This window comes from Phalacrocorax carbo (genome assembly GCF_963921805.1).
Source record: "Phalacrocorax carbo chromosome W unlocalized genomic scaffold, bPhaCar2.1 SUPER_W_unloc_1, whole genome shotgun sequence".
NCBI lineage: Eukaryota > Metazoa > Chordata > Aves > Suliformes > Phalacrocoracidae > Phalacrocorax > Phalacrocorax carbo.
Window position 1 is genome coordinate 1,678,343 of NW_026990243.1, and position 19,114 is coordinate 1,697,456.

Sequence of the window (19,114 nt, forward strand, 5' to 3'; positions counted from 1 at the left end):
TTCCATTTAATGTCACCACAGCTGCTGCTGTCACAGATACCACATGATGAAGAAGAAGGAAGAGAACCACATTTTCATAGGGTTTCTGCACATAGGAGCATAGAGTAATTATGTGGGGGGATGACCTGTGCAGACTACCTGGTCCACCCCCCACTCAAAGCAGAACCAACTTCGAAGTCCAGATTCAAAGTTAGATTATGTTGCTGAGGGCCTTATCCAGTTGAGTTTTTAATATCTTCACTGATAGAAATTCTGTCATTTCTCTAGCCCCTGTTCCTCAATATGAAGAACTTTTTTTTTTAATATGTATGTGGAATTTCCCTGCTTTGCCACAGCTTTTAAATTGGATTGAGATAGCTTTTAAATTTGAACATGGAGTAATTCCTGAGTTCTAGAAAGATTGTTCTTCTGTTAGAATAAAAGTCCACACTTGAAGATAACCCTATATAACAATAGTCAAACAAATCTATACACAGCAATTCTGGAGGCAGCAAAAAGGTGTGGCAGTCAGTCAGTCTAAAAGAATAAGACTGAAGTACTTCTTTTGGTAGTAGAAGGAAGAAGTCATGGTTACAAACAATGTCTAGAAGATAGTTTTTGGTAAGAACAGGCCCTTAATTAACCTCCTAGGGGCTTTTTTTGTGGGGATTTTTTGCACCACAGGACAAAAATTCTCCACACATGACTGCACCAAAATATAACATTTCCTTATTTGAGAATATTTCCCTATTTAAAATAAAGATATTTTATGCCATTACAGATTAATTAGGTTTAAATACCCCAGTCTTTAGGGAAAATACTCCAAGATGAGGGGCTACAGAAGCTGCCTATTCCAAATGTCTGAAAAATAACTAAAAGAGAAAAATCACAAAATGTTGAATTTACATAGTGATGGCATTTAATTCTGGCTTGACTGAGGCTATCAAGAGTTGTGTGGCTATGTCTGTTGTCAGCTGTAATAAACACTGCTTCAATTTATGTGAACATTTGCAGCTGTTGAAGAAACAGGCATCTGAAGCAAAGGCTTCTTAGTCAAACAATACATAAAATGAATTATGCTAGAATAGACTGCAAAAACAGGTGACAGAGCTGTGCAGTAATAGATTGACTTATGGAAGAAAGTATGAGACCTACTTTTTCATATTGATTGCCTCTTTCAGTCATTGGATAGCAAAAGTAGACCTCATTTAATGGAAGTCCTTGAGAGGGAAAAAGAAAAAAATCATCCATGGTTTTATTTCATAATCTACCTGGAAGTTGTTTTCATGTAATTTAGAAAGATCCACTGAATCAATTTTCAGCAATGTACAATACATACCAAAATTTATTGAGGACTGCCATCCTGCCTTTGTCTGCTTAACTCACTACAGACATGAACACCCATCATGTATTATTTAACTGTGTGGGTTGACACATATAATTTATAAGATTTAGAAGTTAAAAGAACATGAATTATACAACAGAAAGCTTTCAGCATGCTGCAGAGTTGAATATTTTTAATGCAAAATGAAGACACACATTAACCTTAAAAAAATCAAAGGGACTTGGTGGGTATTTAGATAACTGAGCAGACCATCATGCCCATTTGTCCTGCTCTCAGCAGTGAGTTTAGTGAACATCTTACTGGGTGGTAGGGAAAGCACTTGTGGGCTGAGCTGGAGGACTGGGACAGTATGTTTGTATGTCTGTTTTCTGATGAAACAGATTCAGGTAATCCATGTAGTGAAGCTATCCTTTAGTGTGACCATGGCTCTTTCAAATTTGATTTGAACTCAGCTTGACAGAGAGGTAGAGGTGTCAAATGATTGCCACAACTGTTATAAATATGGGGGTTTGATGAGAGGAAGGAGTCCATACCATACAGAGCCTTTGCTGAGACTAACAGGAATGTACAGAAGTACTACTGAGCCTTGAGTAAACCCCAGAAACAGATGCAGAGAAAACTGGGCTTTTCTAGTTCTGGTGTTCAAAGAGCAGCTTTTTTTTTTTTTTAAGCATAAGTACAGACATTGTGAAATATTACTCTAAAGTGAATATTATGCAGTCTTGATATTTTTTTTATGAAGGTTGAAATAGGGATGTGCCAATTTAGCAAAGTAAGCTGTCTAAATGGGCATGACACTTTTCTTTTAGCTGCATACTTCAAAAGTCATCAAAATAGCTGTTACCTTCTGTCCTGGAAACTGTCAGGGACCTATAAATAAATGAAAAATAATACAGGAGCAAGAAAAGAATCTTATGCCAGCAGTTAATTATGTTGTTATTAATTCTGTTGTTTCTTTTTTTTTCTTTTTACAGCGTATCCTATTCAGTGCATGTCTCTGAGGATTACCCAGGTACAGTGCAATGTTCTTGTCCATGACACTTGTATGCATGTTACTGCAATTTGCAATATTCAGTTGAGAATATTTGAAAGGGTGTTAATGTCTTCCAGGTGCATCCTTGTGCTAATCATTTTCCATTAGTTAGATTATTTTCAAAGTAATTTCTCCTTTTCAGTGATGCCGTGAAAAGGCGAAATCAGGACTCAGTAGTCTGAACAACTATTAAGCAGGTATTCTTTATTGCAGCACTGGACGCACAGGGGATCACTCCTCCTAGTGTATGTGCCCACACAGGGTTAGTTGCATAACTTATACAAGCTTTACATACATATTCATTAGTTCCTCCAGAAAAGATATACATATTCATTAATTTTCTGTTAATTCATCATCATATGCAAATGTCCTTTGCACATGCCCATTGGTGTCTCCGGGTGGTCGTCAGGGGTCTCTGGATGAAGGATATACTCTTTCTCACTGTGTCCGCTAGTTAACTTTTGCTTTTGCGCAAACTCAGTTCTGAGATCACGTATGTACTGTCCTTGAGGGATGATCTGTTCTGGTTTACTGTTTGCTCTGCAGTTCCTTATCTTTATGGTTCTGTACATCTGCGTCATAAATTTTGTTTAGGCACTTCTTATCTTGAAGGCTTTCTGACTCCCCCAAAGCAACAAGTTTTAGTCACAACAGCTCTAACTCTATCAATAAGAAGAGCTTTGGGTACTGCGTATACCCTAGCTCCATGCATTGCTGTTATGTATGCAGCATCACCGCTTTGGCACTGATAACGGTGTGTAATATTGCTTCATAAAGCATCAAAAGATTACAAACAGATGAGCATTAAATCATACCTATGGGAACTGTAATATGACATGACAACTTTCAGTAATGGAAGGTATTTGAGTGTTTCATAATTATGAGTGAAAACTAAAAATATGCTCACAAAGGCACACTGAAGAACTTAATAAGAATAGTGTTGAGACAGTAATGTCTCAAAGTTATATATATATTGCTGAAATTGTGAAAATATCGCTGAAAATTTTAGAGGCAAGTAATATCAGTTCCAGCAAAATATCTTTGTAACAATTTTCTCATAACATTGACACAACTGGGGGAAAGAATGCTTCTAAGGAGCAGTTATAGAATATAATCTCAGTGAGTAGACTAAAGTTCCATTAATATGAGTGGATCATGACTCCTGTGAGAACCATTACAGCAGCAAGCGTGAATATATGTTCTGAGTGATACATGTTGGCTGCCATAAACTTGTAGAACTGCTGTAGCCTTTTATCCCAGTGATTTGTGGGTTACACATGTGTTAACAGAAACATCCTTTTCTTAGACCTCGTTAGATTGCAGCAGGGACAGAGAGAACCAGTTTGGCATCGAGTGGTTTGTTGTATCCCTCCACTAGGTCCAGGCAGACTCCACTTAAGAGGAGAGGTGTTCCTAGGTGTAGTGTGTTAGAAACTGGATATTGAAGAAAGCAAACCAAACGCAGTATCTTAATTTTGAGTTTCATTAGACTGATGGAAGGAAAGAAAAAAACAACAATGGTTGCCAAATAGAAAAGGAAAACAAAAACTTGGCAGTGAAAAGTATATTTTCCAGCTGCCAAGAAAGAATGCCAAACAATGGAAATAAAAATATAATTAAAATCCATATATGTATATCTTGATAACTGTATATTCTGTACAGCACATATTGTTGGTTTTCCTACTTTTTCATACATCAATAAGTTCTAGCACATGGATTTCCTTTCTCCCATCCATATATATGGTATATTTAGAGTGAAATGCTGACCTCAGTTATTCCAGCTCATTAGACTCTATACCAGTAAGTTACACTCCCACACCTGGGAGAGATATGGATGTGTGTTGTATACCCAGAGCCATCCAGTATAGTGAGGCTGATACTGAAATGATGGCAGCAAGGTGGAGCATGCAAATAGAGGCAAGGCAAAAGTGGGAGAAGAAGGACTGAATACTGGCATATGGCTGGAGGGACCCCATTTTATTCATACAGTGCTGTGGCTCTAAAACACATCCCTGTGCCAAGCATGTAGCCAAGCAGACACAAACTGAGCAGATGGAGCAGGTTGCTGTGCCCACTGGAGTGCAGTGCTCAGGGAAAAGTGGTGTCAGCCTCCTGCAGCAATTGACTGCTCGCAATATATGTTTGTTGATTATCTCATGGTACAACGCAGGAGTGGAAGTAGGCGAAGTGTGGGATAGTGTCAGACTCTGTAGAGCTGTGTGAATGTGGCAGTAAAGGCTGTTTCACAGGCAGCAGGCTGGGAAAGCCCTGCATGCCTGTCTGTGTGTGGCAGTGCAGCAGTTAGTCTGCAAAGGCAGTGTGGTACACCTGTGTGAGAAAGGGGTGGCAGCACCAGGGCTTCATCTTGATACAGGCTTCTAAGAACCACTGTAATACAAATAATAATATTGCTGAATTTACTGATCAATTAATGTTAACATTTTCAACATTTCACTGGAAGCACTGTGGTCAAAGGCTCTGAGATTGCAGCAGTATGCTTAAAATTACATGAGTTCACATACTTTGCTGATGTGGGACTGGAATGTTCAAAATGATAATAGATCAAGTCCTTGTTTCAGTTCTCTTATTTGTCCCTTTATCTGCGATTATCTTGTCAGTCTTTCTGCTCTAGAGTGTGCCTTTCAATTGAAAACAAAATCTTATTACTTTCATAGGCAATTCAGCAATTAATGCAAAATAAGCTTCTGCAGATACTACATAAAAACTTGCTGCTATTTGTTTGTTGTTACTAAACATTTGGCTGGAAAGAAAAAAAAAGAAAAAAATCACAGCCTAATCTCCACATTTTGTAAGGAAGTTTGGAATAGACTTTCCATATTCATATCCATACCTAATGCTTTTGTTAAGTGGGAGGAAAGATTTTTTTTTTTCCTGAATTAGTCACAAGAAAGGTTATCCACTGATTAGAAGATACTTCAAACATCCATTATGTGACTAGGTAAAATGAGGCACAGGTATTTTGCATAATGGACTGTTAACACCCAGCTCTGAATGCAGCCTTCACCCTGCACACCAGACCTAGCTTGCACTGTGACAAAAAGTATAGAATAAGCCTTCATTTTGGAAAAGGTTGGCTCAAACCCCCATAAGCCTTGTGGGACAGTTCAGAGCAGTGCTTGGTGTGATTCCTGAAAGACATGACATTGGACTCCAAGGGTGTGTTTTTATAAAATTTGGGTCCAAATCCTCCATCCTTTTGGTATTTTTCTTTTCATTAGCAATCTCAGCAGAAAAAAAAACACACCAGGAAGATGGTAGTGCTGGGCTTCCCTAAACACATGGAAAGTGGTTCCTTATGGTACGAAGGTGGGATGGGCAACAGTGGAAGGGGCTGGCAGAGCACAATTTGACTTCACCATGCAAGGTGTTTTTCTTTTGTAGATAACACTTATGTTTCCAGTTCTGATAACGATGAAGATGTGTTAGTTACAACAGAGCCAATTCCAGTAATTTTCCACCAAATCACTACAGGTAATCTTACGTCCCAAGTGTTTTATCAAGTCCATATTTTGTGAGGAAAGACAAGACATTGCCTGTACTTAGAGGGAGATACGTTAATGTGTGTACAGTTTGCTATTTTCTCACAGTCTTGCTGTAGTAAATTGTCCTACATTTCAGAATAGAATAAATTAAAATATTTATTTTGTGGATCAACATGATTGTGTAGGCAGAATGTATTTTATTCTTTTAATGTCTTGCAGTCTGTGCTAAAGCAATTCTCCTCGAATACTTAGAATACTTCCCAATAATAACTTTTCATTTTCACTTGCTTAAAACTTCACTATATCTTCACCATTGGCGATGAAATAGCCTATAAGTACCATTGCTGCTGGTGAATTATTTCAGGAAATTTCAAACGAAATGGTTCAGCTGTTTCAGTAAATGAGATGATAGAAAGAATATATTTTTCCCAGTGATTTTGGGAACCACTTAATTTGAAATTATTTCCATACATTCAAAAAGTATTTGATACATGAAAGGGCATGCTTTTCAGACATCTAGGCACATGTATACAATATATAATTGTCATGGTTTAACCCCAGTTGGCAACCCAGCACCACACAGCTGCTCGCTCACCCACCCACTCCCAGTGGGATGGGGGAGAGAATTGGAAGGGCAAAAGTAAGAAAACTCATGGGTTGAGATAAGAACAGTTTAATGTTTGAAATATGATTATTACTATTATTATTACTACTACTATTATTATTATTATGAAAATGAAAGCAACAAAACCTAGGAAAAACAAGTGATGCAACCGCTCACCATATGCTGACCAATGCCCAGCCGGTCCCCCAGCAGTGATTGCTGCCCGCAGCCAACTCCTGGAAGCTTATGTGCTGAGCATGACATCGTATGGTATGGAATATCCCTTTGGCCATTTTGGGTCAGCTATCCTGGCTATGCTCCCTCCCAGCTTCTTGTGCACCTGGCACAAGCTGAAAAGTCCTTGACTTAGTATAAACACTGCTTAGCAACAACATCAGTGTGTTATCACATCATTCTCATGCTAAATCCAAAACACAGCACTATGCCAGCTACAGTGAAGAAAATTAACTCTATCCCATCCAAAACCAGGGCAGTAATCGAGAGTCGTACATACTCCATAGAGATTTTTTAGATTTTTGCAGCCAAATTCCCTGATGATTTCAGGCTGTAGGAGAAACTACATAGAGTGGTCTTAATTCTGGCAATTTTTCAGATAGGAACACTTGACTTCACAGACTTTTTATCATTATTACAATACTTCAGGGCTTTTTTTGCATAACAGAATTACTTTGAATTCCACTGGGAAACCAATATGGTCATCAGTCTCTGATCTCATTTATACTGATGCAAATAAAAATTAATTTTATTGTAGTCAGTGGAGTGGCACCCAAACAAAACTGGCCATTATAGTCAGAAGTTTACCATAAATTTTACTTGAAAATATTTATGTAATTTAAAAAGTAATAAAGCCTGTCATTTAAAGTAGAATAAAAAACTATATTTTATATAGAGGATGATCTGATTTAATTTTACTGAGGGATTTTGAATTTTTGTTCTGTTATAAAGTATACAAAATTAATGAATGACACTGAAGTATAAATTACAGATTAGGAAAACCAAATCTCCTAGATGGACCACCTGAGTTTCATTTCACAGTTAAAAATATGTCTTCTGAGATAATGGGGCTTCTTAATTTTAGACTGTTGTATTGTAAACTCTGGTGCTTTTCATATCTGTAACTTTTTGTTCCTTATTTGGTACACTACTCCAAGTATTTCAAGTCTACATATGCAAAATTATTTCACATTTTTCACATATGTTCACTATTTTCCCATTTCTTTTAAGAATTAAGAAAAACCAGTGATGTCAACTACTGCTTATCCATAAAATCCAAATTACAGAGGGAGAATGGAGAGGTATGTGTTTCTTGTATGTATATTTTAACAAGTTATTTTAAGAAACAACAGAAAATAATAAAATATTAATATTTACCATAGATTTCCTGTCAAATCTATGCTTACCCAAACTGTAGGTTTACACATTTTATAAGGTGAGCGTAGTTCTCTGGGCTTCATACATGGATTAACCAGTGAATCACTTACTTGGGACAGGGATGCTCCCATCCTAGGAGATATAGTTTTGGCGTTTATTTTATTTTTTGTTCAGTGATGGCATAGACCCTATCTGCCCTAAAAATACAGCTTTCCTGGGGAAGTAGATCTTGATGGCATTACCTTTTAACCTAGTATTGCACATAGGACCACATCCCATTTATTAGCTCATTGCTTCTTCATGTGGCCTACAGCAGTCCTACTGGAGTCTCTGGACCTCTGCATGACACTGTTCACCATAAGTAGCATCTGGAGTATTAAGGCCTTCCAGTCACAGTTGTATTTGTGCTGTACCTCTAGCATGGGTCCCTGAACAGTCTCACTGAGGCATTAACTCAAGAAAGAAGTGGCACTAACATACAGTATACAGGCTTTGACAGTGTTATGGGCTCAAAGAAAGTACCACATAGGCTCCCACCCCAAGCAAGAAATTGAGCACTGTATCAAGAATTCAAGTGCTTGACTTAAAGACTTCCTTTAGTAAGGATGGTTGCTTTGTTTGGAATACTTGTTTCTTGACTACTGCTTTTTAGGTTTCAATCTGTATTTGATCCTGGAAAAGGCAGATAAACATGTTCAGATACAGTAATGGGTATGGTTGGGTTTTTTTTGTAGATGAAACCTGATTTTATGTAAAAAGCTGCACCGGAAATATTTTGCTTCTGCCTCATAATTGTATTCAGTGCTCTGTAAACATAAGAAATTCAGGTGCAGTAAGAATTTACCCTTTTGATTAAAAGCCTGAGATACAGTTAGCTTCTATGAGACAGTGTTTGAGCTTTTTTTTTTTTTTCCCAGTTGAATGAGGTACTTAAGTATAAAAGTACTGAAAAAAGCCTTTAAATAAAAGACTGACCATTTCTGTTGTCTACACAGAGGTTTTGGTTAGGATAGGATGGGTTTGTCACTACTGTAGTGTCAAAGTTTCATTTCTCTTTGGTTTGCATTGAATTTTTGTTCAGTTGAGTTGTCTTTTAACACAAACTTCCCCTTGAGCTAAGGTTATTATGAAACAAAGAAGACTGAAGTCACTTTGTTTCTTTTCAGTAAAGTAGAAGCAGAAATTATTTTTATGCCTTGTCTTAGAAAATTACCATGAAATTGGCTGAAATACAATTTTTGTTCTATGTGTACATACAGTGAATAGAGCAGGAACTGAGAGACAAAGGTAAGGAAATGGGATTAGAATGTTTGACCATAGAAATTGTCGATAAGAGTATATTTGATATTAATGGACATATGGGATTTGGGGATAACTTCTAATCTTTGATTCATACATCTGATTTCTATTCCATTATGGCAGTTCTGTGCAGGACATAAATAAAAAATATGCAATAAATACATCATGTTCAGGTTGAAGTGAAGAATTATTATTTTGTCAGCATAGGGCCTAGAAATAATGAATGGATTGTGGGAAACAAGAATTAATATCTCCAAGCAATTACATAATTATAAGTAAAGGTTCCTTGGTAGGAAGCAGAAAATAACAATTCAGCTCATTCCAAGTTGCAGTTTGTACCATGTTCAGGTCTATTTACCTGAGAGCAATTATTCACAGAGCAGCCTATTTAAAGCAGGTTTTACTTGGGCAAACATATTACTTTCTAATCCTTAATTTTCGAAGTCTTAGAACAGAGCTAGTCAGAAAATTAAGTTTGAACTTTTCTGGCAACAGGCTGATACCTCTGTTAAAAATAATAACTAAGCAGCAGTGTGTCAGAGAGTTTTTCACAGAAAGGAGCTTAAGAGATCCCATGCTCAGTCTTGAATTATTTCCTTAAACTATTAGAATTGATTTACCAGAATAAAGTAAATTATTTTTAGGTCACTGAAATGCCAAATGAATTAAGTCCAGAACTTCTCTTGGTTGGTAAATTATGCTTTGTTTAGCAGAAGCACAGTGTGAAGTATCCCTGCATAGTCTACTGAATTTTCCAGTTCCATAAAATAACACACTATGTTTGTACCCAGACAAAGTATTATTTCTCCAACATATATTCAGGGTGTTTTTATGTACCTAATTAGTGGGTGCTTGTTTCATCTGAGATCTCTTAATAAAGGGTGCTTAGAGCTATTTTGTAAAAACATAATTACTGTAGTTATAATTAGAACTATAAATGTAATATAAACATATCACTTGTATCATTAACTTTCCTTTTCCATTAAGGAGTCACAGCGCAACAGCACAGTTGAAGACGACTCTGAAGGAGATAATGATTCTGAGGAATTTTATTATGGAGGACAGGTAACGGAGGATATTTTTGCAGAAGTTTCAAGAAATTAATATTTGAAAGCTTCTGTGGTTCATTCCATTATAAATTTATTATAATAATTTATTTCTTATGTTTATTCAACATATAATAGAATGCCATGTGTACATATATGTAGTATTTTATAGTAGAAGTATTGAATATGTTATACTGTATAATTATATAAAATTTAAAATAAGATTAGTTTGTTTACATTTGTTAAGCTGTAAGAATAGAAAAAACAAGTGTTCTTCAGGACATTTGAAAATAGAAGCCAGTTGCTTACTTCCAGGAAATAGATATTCACTCTTTAAAGCATATCCCATTATTGATACAAATGGGAAGTCAGGCTGGATCCAAATCTGTTTCCTCCTGGAGGACTGCCATTTTGTAAAGTCAAGAGCACTGGAATTTAATGGAAAAAAGGTTATTACAAAACAATTTTGATCTAGGCAATAGTGCATTCTTTTTCTGAGCTCTACAGTTAAATTCACCTTGAAAGATGCTTCATATTTTTAGATTAATGTACTGCTCTGTGTCTTTACTTCTCATTCCCTCAGCACAATTAGTTATTATTACATTTTCTTATGTATTGCGAAATAAAATCTCTTAATATCTTTTCCTTTTGCAATGTCAATAGAGCACTTCATGCTGCTAGTCTCTTTATTCAGATTTTTCTTATCTTTTTAGTTTATTGCCCCAAAGGAATCATTCCTCACTTATGTTATTAGAACTGTTTATTTCGATGAACATTTTAACAACTTATGGTCACTGTTTATGAAAGTTGTCACTGACTCAGCCTTGAGGCTGAAGCCATCCGTGCCCTGGGTATGCAGAGCCGAGGCTGCAGGAGTGTGCCAGCACTGCCAGCAAGCTGGGTCGGTGCAGAGAGTGTGGGATGTTGATAAGCAGGACATCGCTGAGCCTCTTCTCTTGCAGAGCCAGCAGCATGGTGGGTTTGAACCCAAAATACATGTTGAGGTGCTTTATTCTAAAAAAAAGCATGCCCCTAAAAAGCTATTAAAAGTGATATTGAAACTGGAACTGAAAGAATGTATTTTCAGTGTCAGAAAATAACTGACATGGGGTATTGACTCATGTTCTCTTTAGAAATGACTGCAGGAATTGCCTCCCTTCAGCTGCCGACTCCTACAGTGCTGTGGTGAGCTGGGAAGGACCGTGTACACATACTTCAGTGCAAAGAGTGGTGTCTTATTTTAATCTGCCTGAAATGAAAAATCTTCTGATTTTGCCCTGTAGTGATGAGTTGTGTGTACTAGCTTCATTTTTCAACTCTGCAGAAAGGGCAGTAACCTTAAGGTGAAGGAAAAGGCAGCAAATGGCTGGGAGTGCTTACTTCTTGAACCACCGCAAATACATTTAGTAAAGGATGCCTGCCAGTGCCCAAATGAATGAATAAATATTAACGCTGCCTATGCAATATGAACACAGAGAGCAGTAAATAATTTTGTAAGGTGTAAAAGAGCTGTGTAATAGGAAATACTGGTTGGAATTTAGTTGCCTTATATTTGAAGTGGAAACTCCATTATATTGCATTGTCATTTTTTTAAGGTAGCACATCTAATTGAAGGAATGATAACTGGCAAAAAAAAAGCAGTAAAATTACAATTAAATCAGCAATAAAAATAAAATATCAGATGACTGTGAATGTCTTGAGTATAGAATGCTCAAAAAGCAAAATAAGGAGAACAAACAAACAAACAAAAACCCAAAGACATCACAGAAAGTATATTTAACAAGAGAGAAAAAAGGAATTTTAAAATTTAAAATTTCATGGTCAAAATTGCAAAATTCTAAAGAAGAATTTTTAAAAAATATAGAGGAAATAAATAGGAAATCAGATAATGAGCAAAGTCCCCCAAGAGAGAAAAAGAACAGTCTTTTTTCAAATAAATTGATTGTAAGAGTTATTAATTGAGCACCAGGTGTATTGGAAAAACAAAGTAGTTGACTGTATATGCGGGGAACCAGTAAGGTAAGCTGCTTCATTCGAGACAAGCGCATGCTGTGCCCACAGAGAAAGGGGAGAAAAACATTGACTTTAGCAACTAGATGCTAGTGTAAATGTGTGCAATACACTTGATAAAGGTGGAGGTCTGGGATAATACTAACATTTCTAAGTGGTTACAGCTGGAAAGACAAGAGAGCAACTCTTGATGATGAAACAAGGATCATGGAAAATGGGAAATGGTATTTGATGGGCAATGAAAACAAGATATGACCTTTTGGTCATAAATGAAATGTTTGTATCTGCTTCCTAGGCACCTGCTTGTAATCCTCCCTAAGGATTTAATGGATAAATAAAGTAGCTAAGTGATTCAATAGCCTAAGTCCTATTGATTTTCAATGGGTCATTATGTGGGACAAAATAATCTGAATCAGGTCTCAGATTAAAAACTGAGACTTTCTAAACACAGACCCTTCAGACACAGCAAAGTTATCAGATTTTTTAGCTTTTATATTCACTTCCTCTGAGACTCTTTGTTAATTCTTACTTTGAATCTCTTTCTTCTATGTTTGCAAAAGAGAACAGGAGATTGAAACAGTAATACTACTGCCTTTGGCACTCTCTCTCCCTCAGTTACAGGACATACTTGCAAGTGCAGATATATAAAACTCTGGCAGTCTCCTCATCAGCATGTCTGTGGCACTAATTCAGGGATGGAAAATACCACGCTGTGATCTTACAATTTGCCAGAACACTGCTTTGTTTCCTTTTTGAGTTCATAACCTCTTACCATCAGAAAATAGATTGGAGAAAGCATTATGTTGAGCAGTTCCGTGTTCTGCATAGTGTTTCTTTTGGATTTTACTATTATTGATACGGAAGACTGCTTAAAAAAATGTGGTTTAGGACCAACAAAGGTGATGGGTGAGCCACAGCTACGATTTGTGAAATGATTGCTGTGATCTTTTTGGAAGCAGGACAGCAATTATTGATGTATCTTTAAAGAATTCATTTTTGAGTAATGAGCATGTAAAAAGGATTGGTTTGCTCCTACCTTAAATGAAAAAAAAAAAAAAGTTTTCTTCCCGTGCTCTTATACTTGGGAAATTATTCTGACATGCCTGCCCAAACAAGGCAGGGATACTTGGCCTATACCCTTCTGGTCATGAATGTCATTGATATCTCTGATATGTACATGCCCGTTCTATGCTGATGAATTCTGTGCCTTATATTTGAAGAATTCTATGTCTAATCAAATTGTTCTTTGCTAATTTTCACATGTAAGAAGTGACCAGCTGTTTATTATTTTAATTTTATTGAAATTTATTTAATTAGATTGAAAAGTACATCTCTAGGTATCAGAGCTGAAAGTGTCACAGCACTAGTCTCCTACAGATTTGGATGTACAAATGGAAGAAACAGTACTGCAGTTAGATACGATTCTGCAATAGCAAGAATTCTCAGGAGTTCCTGTATAAAGATGCATATATGTCTAAAGGGATAAACTGTACTCTTGTGGTTTGCTCTCTGAATTTGTCAAAGATACAAGCCAAATCCTACTCTCATTTCTGAATCTGTCCAAATCTAGGGAGTTCATCAACTTTTGTGGAATTATTATCATTCTAATTGGTGTAAAGTAGTAGAATTAGGCTCACACAATCAGGAGCATATTGCTTAAAGAGAAAGTAGTAATAGGCTTTTAATAGATTGTTACAAGCCTAAAAAGGTATTTTAGTCCTTGTAGAATATAGGAGGATATTAATTATTTTGACTTCACACAGCCCAACCAAACCAGCTCACAATTTTCTTTATAGTGTAAGCACTAACATAACTGTTTCCACTTTCCATGCAAAGATTTAAAAAATGGGGATGATGTCTAAACACATGTTTCTTTACACCTTCTCTGGTAAAATACTTAAAATGGGAAAGTGTTCTTTAATTATTTTTCTTTTTGATCTGATATAATTGCATTGGTAGATAGAATAGTCAAATAGAGCCGATGAGTAGACTGAAAATGTAACTTAGACACTGAGACACTTGGTATATAATATAGTCTCGTGCTTCTCTTGTTGAGCCCAAGACATTCTGTGTCAAAAATATATGAGAGTGTGGCAACAAGCAAGAGGGAGCAAACCTTTGTCCTGTAGTGGTTGGACTGGGATGCTATGACTGGGGAGATCTGGTTCTTTTCCTACTTACTAGCTTTAAAATGCACAAGTGTCCCAGAACAGACCCCAGGAGAAGACAGGACAGAGGGATGAGTCCTTTGCAGCTTTTCTTCCCACAAACAGGAGCAGGACCCTCTGGAATTTCAATGCAGAAGTGCCTGCTTTGCAAATCACATTGCTTAGGAGAGCAAGACCACCTCAGTGCTTCAGCTTATCAACACAGTGTCCTTTCTGATTGTGGCATTAAGGAATCTTTATGCAAGATATTTTGCAGGGGGAACTTTCAAGAGCCTAGATTGGGTGCCAGTAATGAAATAAATAAGAACTCCTAGAATTTTTTTTTCTGGTAGGTTAACTATGATGGAGAACTTCACAAGCATCCACAGCTGGAAGCTGATTTGACAGCAGTGAGAGAGATCTATGGACCTAATGCGGTATCTCTCAGGTATGTCGTTGACCCTTCTGTATTGTGGAACCATTAATGTTTTGGAGATTGACTTCCATGTGGACCTTCCCTTGCTGCCAAAACACAAGTCTCTTCTGATGATTTCTGTATATTGTGGCAAAAGGAAGGAGCACTGCTGGCTAGCAATAATGCTAGTTTTGTTTTTTCTTTTTGTGGTTGAGTACTGATACAACTGGCTATGCTGAGAACGAGCCCTGGATGCTGTTCTAAACTATCATTGTCTTTTGCAGTTCAGTCGGTATTTGATCAGGCTGTTGTATTTTGTTGAAAATTACTATTCAGCATTACTCTAAACCCTTGTTAAACTTTTCTGTCATATCCTGTCTTTTACCCTGGAGGTGAACAAGAGGTGAATAAGAGATTTAGTAAATGCTTTCCCTAGGGAAAGGTTGAAGGAATTGGATTTGTCTAGTCTAGAAAAAAGACAGAAAGAGAGGACATAATACCAGTTATTCAAAAAATAAAGCCATTTGCAGATAGGAGGAGTGATCAAATGTTCTCTGTTGTCATCATGAGAGAGACAATACAAAAGTAGCTTTGTTGGCAACAAACAAGAATTTGATTAGATTTTAGGAAAGCTTTCTAATTGTGGGAAACTAAAGTATCCTACAAAGGGAAGTGGTGGAACCTAAGTCAGGGGTGGATTGCAAGGAGTAATTACACAAAAATTCTGTTGGGCATATATGAGTGTGCATGACTCTGCCATAGGGTATAGTTGTATGATATTTTTAATATGCTTCAGGTCTTTTATAACTTCATTTTCCATCTATGTAATCTTAATAATTTCATTAAAATAGCAGGTAGGCAGATGGAACAGACCTGTCAGATATATTACAAAGAAAATATCAAAGTTGTCATACAAACCAAGTAATAAAATACAGAGAAGATAATAACCTTAGGCATACATATATTGCAAGTAACAATTCCCATTAACCTCTAAACAATAAGCTCTGTTATTTTAGTCTAAGAAGAGAGAGTATGTCTACAACTATGGTGTACTATACATTTTCAAATTAAGTGGAAATTCATTACATTTCGAGGACCTGAGGAATTAAAATCCAAATAGTTGTATATGAGCTTAGGAAATCATAGACTCATAAGAATAGTTTGGGTTGGAAGGGACCTTTACAGGTCATCTAGTCCAAATCCCCCTGCAGTGAGCAGGGACATCGTCAACTTGATCAGGTTGCCTGAGCCCTGTCCAGCCTGACCTTCAGTGTTTCCAGGGATGGGGCCTCCACAACCTCTCTGGGCAACCTGTTCCAGTGTTTCACCACCCTCATAGTAAAAAATTTCTTCCTTATATCCAGTCTAAATCTACCCTCCTTTAGTTTAAAACCATTACCCCTTGTCCTATTGCTACAGGCCCTACTAAAAAGTTTGTCCCCATCTTTCTTATAAACCCTCTTTAAGTATTGAAAGGCCACAACAAGGTCTCCCCACAGCCTTCTCTTCTCCAGGCTGAACAACCCCAACTCTCTCACCCTTTCTTCATAGGAGAGGTGCTCCAGCCCTCGGATTATTTTAGTGGCCCTCCTCTGGACCTGCTCCAACAGGTCCATGTCTTTCCTGTGCTGAGGACTCCAGAGCTGGATGCATGTCTCATGAGAGCAGAGTAGAAGGGCAGAATCACCTCCCTCCGTCAACCTGCTGGCCATGCTTCTTTTGATGCAGCCCAGGATATGGTTGGCTTTCTGGGCTGCAAGTGCACATTGTTGGTTCATGTCCAGCTTTTCGTCCATCAGTACCCCAAGTCCTTCTCCGCAGGGCTGCTCTTGTTCTCTTCATCCCCCAGGCTGTATTGATATCAGGGGTTGCCCCGACGCAGGTGCAGGACCTTGCACTTGGCCTTCTTGAGGTTCTCACAGGTCCACCTCTCCAGCTTGTCCAGGTCTCTCTGGATGACATCCCATGTCAACTGCACCTCTCAGCTTGGTGTCATCTGCAAACTTGCTGAGGGTGCACTCGATCCCACTGTCTATGTCATTGATGAAGATATTAAATAGTACTGGTCCCAATACAGACCCCTGAGGGACACCACTCATCACTGATCTCCATCTGTACATTGAGCCATTGACCACTACCCTCTGGATGCAACCATCCAGCCAATTTCTTATCCACCAAACAGTCCACCCATCAAATCCATATCTCCCCAGTTTAGAGAGAAGGATGTTTTGGGAGATTGTGTCAAAGGCTTTACAGAAGTCCAGACAGATGACATCTGTAGTTCTTCCCTTGTCCACTGATGTATTCACTCCATCATAGAAGGCCACTAGGTTGGTCAGGCAAGACTTGCCCTTGGTTAAGCCATGCTGGCTGTCTTGGATCACCTCCCTGTCCTCCATGTGCCTTAGCATAGCTTCTAGGAGGATCTGTTCCATGATCTTCCCAGGCACAGAGGTGAGGCTGACAGGTTGGTAGTTCCCTGGTTCCTCCTTTCTACCTTTTTTTAAGATGGGCACAGTGTTTTCCTTCTTCCAGTCCCCAGGGATGTCACCTGACCGCCATGACTTTTCAAGTATCATGGAGTGGCTTGGCAACTACATCAGCCAATTCCCTCAGGGCTCTGGGATGCATCTCATCAGGTCCCATAGACTTGTGTATATCCAGGTTCCTCATATGGTCACAAACCTGATCTTCTCTTACAGCAGGAGGGTCTTTACTCCCCCAGTCCCTGCCTTGTGGTCCATCCACTCGAGAGGTGTGGGAAGAGACATTGCCATTTAAGAACGAGGCAAAAAATTGTTGAGTACCGTAGTCTTCTCCTCATCCGTTGTCACAATTTTGCCAGTCGTGTTTATCAGTGGGGGTACGCTTTCTTTGACCTTCCTTTTCTGGATGACATACCTATATAAGCCCTTCTTATTATTCTTTGCGTCCCTTGCCAAGTTCAGCTCCAGCCGTGCCTTGGCCCTCCTGACCCCACCCCTACACAACCGGGCAGCATCCCTATACTCTTCCCAGGATACCGGTCCCTGCTTCCACTGCCTGTGCAGTTCCCTCTTGCCCTTTAGTTTCACTGGCAGGTCTTGACTCATCCATGCCAGTCTCTTGATGTCCTTTCCTGCTTTCTTGCACCTGGGGATTGAGAGCTGTTGCACTCTATGGAAAGCATCCTTAAAGATCTGCCAGCTCTGTTCTGTTCCCTTGTCCCTGAGGGCAGTTTCCCATGGGGGTCCTATTGACTAACTCCTTGAACAGCTAGAAGTTTGCTTTCCTAAAATTCAGGGTCCTGACTTTACTCTTTACCTGTCCCATATTCCTCAGGACTGCAAACTCCACCACAGCATGATCACTGCAGCCCAGGCTGCCTCCAGTCTTGACGTCACCGATGAGCTCACTTGCATTGGTGACCATCAGGTCCAGTATCGCATCCCCTCGGGTAGGGCTGTCTATTACCTGGCTTAAGAAGTTATCCTCAATGCACTCCAGGAGTCTCCTGGATTGCCTACAGCTCACTATGCTACTTTTCCAGCAGATGTCGGGGTTGTTGAAGTCCCCCAGCAGGATGAGAGCTTGCGAGCGCGATGCCTCCTGTAGCTGGAGTAAGAAGGCTTCGTCGATAGGCTCCCCTTGATCAGGCGGTTTGTAGTAAACACCAACCACAAGGTTCCCTTTGTTGCCTTGGTCTCTAATTCTTACCCATAATCTTTCAACCTGCTTGTGGCTATTCTTCAGAGGCAGCTCTTCACAATCTGTCAATTTCTTGATGTAGAGGGCGACCCCTCCACCCTTCCTTCTCCAGTTGTTCCTTCTGAACAGCCTGTAGCCATTGATAGTTACACTCCAGTCATGGGATTAGTCCCACCAAGTTTCAATAATGACAAGTAGGTCGTAGCTTTCCAGCAGCACAGTGGCTTCCAGCTCCTCCTGTTTGTTGCCCATGTTGCGTGCATTGGTGTAGAGGCACTTCAGCTGGGCTGTCAGCTGTGTCACCTTCTTAGAGGAACACCCCTTAATTCCTTTGAGGTATTTCCCCAGTGTTTCCTTGTTGGCTCCAATTACTTCAGGAGCCCCTGGCTCCTCTCTGTAAGAGTTCAGGTGTGCTCCAGTGTACCCAGCATGTCTCAGAGCAACAAGCTGAGGGCCCTCACTAGCACCCCGTCCCTCTAACCTTGGTGTGGCATCCCACAGCTTGTCACAGTCCCCCTTCAAGTCTAGTTTAAAGCTCTGTCAATGAACCCTGCTAGCTTGTGAGCAGAATGAGATATTCACGCAAATGAATTAGATAAACGTTTAGTTGCCAAACTGATGACTATGAAATTGAGAATACCTTGATAATAGGCT

At 38.8% G+C, this 19,114-nt stretch overlaps 1 protein-coding gene across 1 annotated transcript in view; it reads left to right on the plus strand.

Moving 5' to 3' along the window:
* Positions 1–19,114, plus strand: part of LOC135310811 (protein mono-ADP-ribosyltransferase PARP8-like) — a 203,583-nt gene that overhangs the window by 128,920 nt on the left and 55,549 nt on the right. The window contains exons 3-7 of the mRNA XM_064439804.1: positions 2,299–2,336; positions 5,760–5,849; positions 7,710–7,780; positions 10,143–10,220; positions 14,712–14,806. Coding sequence (XP_064295874.1) covers positions 2,299–2,336; positions 5,760–5,849; positions 7,710–7,780; positions 10,143–10,220; positions 14,712–14,806 — 372 coding nt within the window. The remainder of the gene's footprint in view (positions 1–2,298; positions 2,337–5,759; positions 5,850–7,709; positions 7,781–10,142; positions 10,221–14,711; positions 14,807–19,114) is intronic.